This window comes from Oncorhynchus tshawytscha, linkage group LG09 (assembly GCF_018296145.1).
Source record: "Oncorhynchus tshawytscha isolate Ot180627B linkage group LG09, Otsh_v2.0, whole genome shotgun sequence".
In the NCBI taxonomy this organism is placed as follows: domain Eukaryota; kingdom Metazoa; phylum Chordata; class Actinopteri; order Salmoniformes; family Salmonidae; genus Oncorhynchus; species Oncorhynchus tshawytscha.
Window position 1 is genome coordinate 15,069,830 of NC_056437.1, and position 7,637 is coordinate 15,077,466.

General features: G+C 39.8%; 1 protein-coding gene across 1 annotated transcript; it reads right to left on the minus strand.

The window, feature by feature from the left end:
• Positions 1-5,344: 5,344 nt before the first annotated feature.
• LOC112259306 (C3a anaphylatoxin chemotactic receptor-like) lies at positions 5,345-7,306 on the minus strand. The gene is made up of 2 exons (XM_024434024.2): positions 7,199-7,306; positions 5,345-6,805 (listed from the first exon to the last, which is right to left on the minus strand). The coding sequence occupies exon 2, from the start codon at positions 6,796-6,798 to the stop codon at positions 5,797-5,799; it is 1,002 nt and encodes a 333-aa protein (XP_024289792.1). The 5' UTR covers positions 6,799-6,805; positions 7,199-7,306; the 3' UTR covers positions 5,345-5,796.
• Positions 7,307-7,637: the final 331 nt, after the last annotated feature.

The following is a 7,637-nucleotide window of genomic DNA, read 5'->3' on the forward strand; positions in this document are numbered from 1 at the left end:
GCAGATCTCCTCTAGAGCAGTGATGTTTTGGGGCTGTTGCTGGGCAACACAAACTTTCAACTCCCTCCAAAGATTTTCTATGGGGTTGAGATCTGGATACTGGCTAGGCCACTCCAGGACCTTGAAATGCTTCTTAAGAAGCCACTCCTTCGTTGCCCGGGTGGTGTGTTTGGGATCATTGTCATGCTGAAAGACCCAGCCACTTTTCATCTTCAATGCCCTTGCTGATGGAAGGAGGTTTTCACTCAAAATCTCACGATACATGGCCCCATTCATTCTTTCCTTTACACGGGTCAGTCGTCCTGGTCCTTTTGCAGAAAAACAGCCCCAAAGCATGATGTTTCCATCCCCATGCTTCACAGTAGGTATGGTGTTCTTTGGATGCAACTCAGCATTCTTTGTCCTCCAAACACGACAAGTTGGGTTTTTACCAAAAAGTTATATTTTGGTTTCATCTGACCATATGACATTCTCCCAATCTTCTTCTGGATCATCCAAATGCTCTCTGACAAACTTCAGACGGGCCTGGACATGTACTGGCTTAAGCAGGGGGAAACATCTGGCACTGCAGGATTTGAGTCCCTGGCGACGTAGTGTGTTACTGATGGTAGGCTTTGTTACTTTGGTCCCAGCTCTCTGCAGGTCATTCACTAGGTCCCCCCGTGTGGTTCTGGGATTTTTGCTCACCGTTCTTGTGATCATTTTGACCCCACGGGGTGAGATCTTGCGTGGAGCCCAGATCGAGGGAGATTATCAGTGGTCTTGTATGTCTTCCATTTCCTAATAATTGCTCCCACAATTGATTTCTTCAAACCAAGCTGCTTACCTATTGCAGATTCAGTCTTCCCAGCCTGATGCAGGTGTACAATTTTGTTTCTGGTGTCCTTTGACAGCTCTTTGGTCTTGGCCATAGTGGAGTTTGGAGTGTGACTGTTTGAGGTTGTGGACAGGTATTTTATACTGATAACAAGTTCAAACAGGTGCCATTAATACAGGTAACGAGTCAAGGACAGAGGAACCTCTTAAAGAAGAAGTTTGTGTCTGTGAGAGCATGTCTGTGAGAGCCAGAAATCTTGCTTGTTTGTAGGTGACCAAATACTTATTTTCCACCATAATTTGCAAATAAATTCATTAAAAATCATACAATGTGATTTTCTAGATTTTTTTCCCTAATTTTGTCTGTCATAGTTGAAGTGTACCTATGATGAAGATTACAGGCCTCTCTCATCTTTTTAAGTAGGAGAACTTGCACAATTGTTGGCTGACTAAATACTTTTTTGCCCCACTGTACTTTGTAGGCGAGTTGGGCAAGTTGGAACCGGTGTTTTTCTGAATCAAATGCGCCAAATAAATTGACATTTTGGGGATATAAAGAAGCAAATTATTGAACAAAAGGACCTTTTGTGATGTTTATGGGACATTTTGGAGTGCCAACAGAAGAAGATCTTCAAAGGTAAGGCATGAATTATATCGTTATTTCTGACTTTTGTGTAGCACCTGCCAGGTTGAAATCTGATTTTCATCTGTTGGTATGCTGGGCGCTGTCCTCAGATAATCGCATGGTCTGCTTTCGCCGTAAAGCCTTTTTGAAATCTGACACTGTGGCTGGATTAACAAGACGTTAATCTTTAAACTGATGTATAACTCTTGTATGCTTTTTGAATTTTTATTATGAGTATTTCTGTTTTTGAATATGGTGCTGCAATTTTACTCGGTGTTGTCAAATCAATCCCGCTAAAGGGATTGGCGCGCGAAGGGATCCATAAGAAGTTTAAAGTGAACTGTGTGTGCTGGTGATCAGGGGTGTATTCATTCTGCCCATTCTGTTGAAATAATATTCTTAAACGGAAGCAAACGGAACAGAACAGGGATTGAAATACCTACATTTTGTCCATTAAACTCTTGTTTTGGTTCCATAACGGAGAGGTGCTGGGTCTCCGCTAGAGACATCCTGGACCCAGGCCTCAACTCTGAGTTCCAGCGCCGGCACCTCGCTCAACCAAGTATGTGCCCAGGTAGGACGCCAGGTGGAGTCCCTAGAGGGGGTGGTACTGTCACGCCCTGATGTTTCATCTGTCCTTGTGCTTGTCTCCAACCACCTCCAGGTGTCGCCCATCTTCCCCAATTTTCCCCTGGGTATTTATACCTGTGTTTTCTGTGCCAGTTCATCTTGTTTGTCAAGCTTATCAGCGTTTGTCCTGTCAGCCCCTCTCTTTTCCCAGCCTCTCTTTTTCTCATCCTCCTGGTTTTTGACCCTTGCCTGTCCTGACCCTGTTCACTAATTGGTCTTTTGACCAATTAGATCTGATGTGATTGGTCAAATGTATCAGATTTGGGATGCCTGTGTAAACGCAGCCATAGTGTTTGATAATCAAATATTCTACATATATTCATTGAATGACAAAAACAAGAGTAATTCAAAACAATTTGTGGCATTTACATTTTTCATGGACAAATAATTCAAAATTGATTGTGAAGCTTAAATAAATAAAAAATATTCAACCTTCATTTAAGATTAATTACATTACCTTAAGATGATTTGGACATGATGGATATGACGCACAGAAAATGCTAATATCTTGGATATTGACTTGAATTGTTTGGTGCCACAAACACTAAAAAGTTACAATTTGGAGATAGTGGACTGGTAAACAAGACCAAAGCATGGTGTGCTATATTACCTTGTCCATATTCTGCCTACAGGGTAAGGAAACCAATATGTAATTTTGTAATTTGGGCGAACTATGCCTTTAACTTGTTCATGAAATAGTTGAAAGGATATAAATGATATGGCTAGATGAAATGTTGGTAGAAAACAGGGCCCTTAAAACTTCTTAGGGATAGGGGGCAGTATTTTCACGTCCGGATGAAAAGCGTGCCCAAAGTAAACTGCCTGTTACTCAGGCCCAGAAGCTATGGTATGCATATAATTGGTAGATTTGGAGAGAAAACACTTTAACGTTTGTAAAACTGTTAAAATAATGTCTGTGAGTATAACAGAATTGATTTGGCAGGCAAAACCCAGAGGACAAACCATCCAGAGGAAAGAATTTGAGGTCATAGTATTTCCCAATGGTTTTCTATGAGAGGCCCTATTTAATAGGAACCTTGTTGCAGTTCCTATGGCTTCCACTAGATGTCTTTAGAAATTGTTTCAATGTTTTTCTTTTGAGAAATGAAGAAGTATGGCTGTTCTTTGTAAGTGTCACTCTGAAGGTCTCTAGTATTTTGGTGCGTGTGAACTGGAACGCCCTTCACGTTGTTTTTGTCTGGTATTGGAAACAGTTTATCCCGTCTTAAATTTGATCGATTATTTACGTTTTAGGATACCTTAGGTTGCATTAGGAACGTTGTTTGAAATGTTTGGACCAACTTTACAGATACCTAATTAGATACTTTGTAGTCATGTTGGGTGAGTTGGAACCGGTGTATTTCTGAATCAAACGCGCCAAATAAATTGACATTTTGGGGATATAAAGAAGGAATTTATCGAACAAAACGACCATTCATTGTGTCACTGAGACATTTGCGATTGCAAAAAGAAGAAGATCTTCAAAATTAAGGCATTTATTATATCGTTATTTCTGACTTTTGTGTCGCCACCTGCCTGGTTGAAAATTATTTGCATGTGTTTGTATGCGGGGCGCTGTCCTCAGATAATTGCATGGTCTGCTTTCGCCGTAAAGCATTTTTGATATCTGACACTGCGGCTGGATTAACAAGAAGTTAAGCTTTATTTTGATGAATTACACTTATATTTTTGTGAATCTTGAATATTGATATTTCTGTAGTTTGAATTTGGCGCACTGCAATTTCACTGGATGTTGTCAAATCGATTACACTAAAGGGATTGGCACACAAAGGGATCACTAACAGGTTTAAAAGAAATATACACTCATCAATACACATTTAGCAAAACTTGATGCACTAACTGTAAGTCGCTCTGGATAAGAACGTCTGCTAAATGACAAAAATGTAAAGTGTAAATGTTCAGTATTTTAGTGATGGGGTGTTATTATCGTCACACTTCCATTCTGAGACCTATCAGAATGAAACCACTCATTTGATAAGGTTTCAGAGGTTTCTTGGAAAAGGTATCCATTTCAAACTGCTTGTTCCTTTTCCTGAGTTGAGCAGTGGTAGTCTAAGAGTGAATTGAGCTTTGTATTTACAGAATGTCACTGCATTTATGCGCATTGAGCGTGGAAAATGCGCTCTACAGAAATAATAATTCTTATAATTATTGTTCAGCATGTCCTTTTTTTGCATTTGTGAGAATAAGAGACAAGAGAATTATGTTTGCTTTTTCGTTATTTGTTTGACGTTTAAAATAAGTGAATAGAACTAGAATTACTAGACCAGACATTCCATTAAGTGCACTGTCAAATTGCAGTGGTGTGAGGGGCTTTGTCCATTCTAGTTGTCCTATTTTTATGGCTCCTACATTGCTTAGAAGGAAAGTAACACAAGGTCTGTGTCTACACAGGCAGCCCATTTCTGATCTTTTTTTCCACTAATTGATCTTTTGCCCAATCAAATCCGTTTTATTTTTTTTTCTAAATGTATTTTTCAGAGCTGATTTGATTGGTCAAAAGATCAATTAGTGGAAAAAATATCAGAATTGGTCTGCCTGTGTAAATGTAGTCATAGAGGCTAGAAGGGTACTTAATGGGGCAATCAGCAGTTGAAACAATTACAGCGCGTACACCCCACCACTGTTTCTGTAAAAATATAAACGGGTGGGGCTAGACCACTCTCAAATTCATAGACAGAGCTATGGATGCAAGGGTTGAACATTATTGATATCAACATTTTACTTTAACTAGGTTTTTAGGCTATTTGGTGTTTGTTTACAAACATTGGAGTAAAAATAAGCTTATTTGGGGTTCTGTTGGGGTACAACAGTTGAACTTAGCTCATGAGGCATATGTTGTATTCTTCAAAAATCAATGAGTACATATCATTAATTTCTAAGTTCAAAAATGGATGTAGCAAATGCTGATTGCTCCTTTAAGTTCAAATGTACATTTCCATTTCCAAGCAGGGGATCAGATAATAGTTGAATCCTCTTATCCAAACAAAACTCCAATCCACCCAATATGACAGTCCTCACATACCAGGAGATAACTTTGAGAAAATGAAGCTGTCAGCGAGAATGTTCAGATTTTCTGACATATAAATGAACCCAAGCTGTTGTCACAACACTTCAATATTTAATCAGTTACACAGTGACTTCTCTATCATCATGAGATGAGTTTATCATATGGGGTTAGTGTGGTGCTTATCATTGCTCTATAGCACCACTATGTGGCTTTAGTGGAGAACATCTATGCCAACCAGCCAGTTGATCTTCAGACTGTTTATTTTTTTAAATGACAGATATTACAGTAAGCATGAGAGGAATGTGTAAGTTGGAATGCCTTGATTAGAGTAATCTAGACACTGGCTCCCAGTAATCTAGACACTGGCTCCCAGTTCCTTTTCTACACACCAATAATAAAGAATATACCGTTCCAGACAAAAGTTTGGACACACCTACTCGTTCAAGGGTTTTTCTTTTTCTTTCTTTTTTACTATTTTCTATATGTAGAATAATAGTGAAGACATCAAAACTATGAAATAACACATATGGAATCATGTAGTAACCTAAAAAGTGTTAAACAAATATATTTTATATTTGAGATTCTTCAAAGTAGCCACCCTTTGATAACAGCTTTGCACGCTCTTAGCATTATCTATAACTTAAGTATGCTGTTTTATGAATACGACCCAGGAGAGTTATCAGACATTTTGGACTCAGACATGAGTCACAGATGTGTGTGTTATGGCATCCTCACTGAAGACATTCTCAAATATTTTACGGAAAGAGACCCTGACCCTCTCCTTGAAGTCCTGGCCCATAAACACATACAGGACAGGGTTGAGGCAGCTGTTGACATAGGCCAGAGAGATGGCCAGGGGGTACCAATTCCAGGCTTCACCTGCCGAGGCAAACCTACCATACCCAATCACCATACCTATGGTGTGATACGGCAGCCAGCACACAAAGAATGCTGCCACCACAGCCAGAATGAGCCAGAAGGTCCTCTGAGACTTGAAGTGAGCGCTGCTCACCCTCCTGCCGATGAGCAGGTAGCAGACAGCGATGACCGTCAGGGGAACGAGGAAGCCGAGGACCAGCCTGGGAACATGGGTGGCTTTGATGGCAGAAAAGAAGCCCCTAATGTTGTTTTCGCCAAGGGGGTGTACAGAGGTGCACATAATAATTTCATCATTGTCGACACTATCAATGGTCCCATTATGAATCATGGTGGGGAGGCTGAGGAGCAAGGCCAGGACCCAGGCCAGACCACACAGCAACCAGGCCAGGGTGATGCTCCGGTGGTTCTGGGCCAAGACAGGCAGGATGATCAGGACAAATCGGTCCAGGCTGATGAGAACCAGGGTGAAGACGCTGGCAAACATGTTGAGATACATGACAGAGGGGATAACCTTACACATAGCCTCTCCGAATGGCCAGTGTTGGTTCAATATGATTTCAACCAATGAGAAGGGTATGGAGATACAGCAGAGGAGGTCTGCTACAGCCAGGTTTACAAACCAGACAGTGTTGACTGTCCTCTTCATCTTCACTCCAGCTATCCAGATGACAAATGAGTTTCCTGGGATACCGAGGACACAGGTCATGCTGTAGATGACTATGGACACCACCCGTATGGACTGAATTAGCTGCTCTGATTGATCAGTTTGAATGAACATGTCATAATAATCCTCCAAGTACTCCTCTGAGAAATTCATGTTGTCACTAGGGGAGGAATTGTTTGATACACAATGTCACTCATTGTAAAACACACCATTTTCTAAATGTATGTTTTAACTTAACTTAGCATTGCAGTAAGGATTCTCAGTGAGGTCATTCTTATAACCAGTCATAATTAATGTCAATGGTCTTGCTGTTTATATACCATGTGGCTGCATTAATTAACAGAATTGAAATTCAAACATAAGCACCTTCAATGTGGAAAATGTTGGTCCTTAGTTTCTATTGTCATGAAACAGAGGGGTGTCAAATCCTCTTCACAAAGTTAAACAAATATTAGAAAATAATACTATCAATTATTTTTCCCAAGTTAATTATTTAAAAGGAGCTACGTAAGAGCACACCTAAAATTCAACTGAACATTTATATCAAACTCACCTCTTCCTTCAGGTCTCTGTTCTGATTTGGTCACTTATCTTTAAGGTGTTTTGTTTTGAGGGATAGAACGTGGCAGGGAGGGACTAAATCGATGGGACGGAAAGTGACAAAATGCATATTAAAGTCAAAGAAAGAAGAAGTATTGAAAGTACCCGCTGGACACACCACATCATTTCAACGTAGATAATTGGGTAATATTTGGTTGAGACAATGAGATGACAACCAACTCAAAAAGACAGGCAAAAGTTAGCTGAATGTTCAATGAGTTATTACTATGCATTCAACCATCTAAATGCACAACCAAATTCCAATATAAAAACAATGTATACTTGTCGATTTAGTTGTCAGCCAAATGTTTATCACTGCTCTTTCAATCATTTAAAAATACAGAAAAGTTCAAATGGGAATACAATGTCAGATATTTTATTTATTTATACAA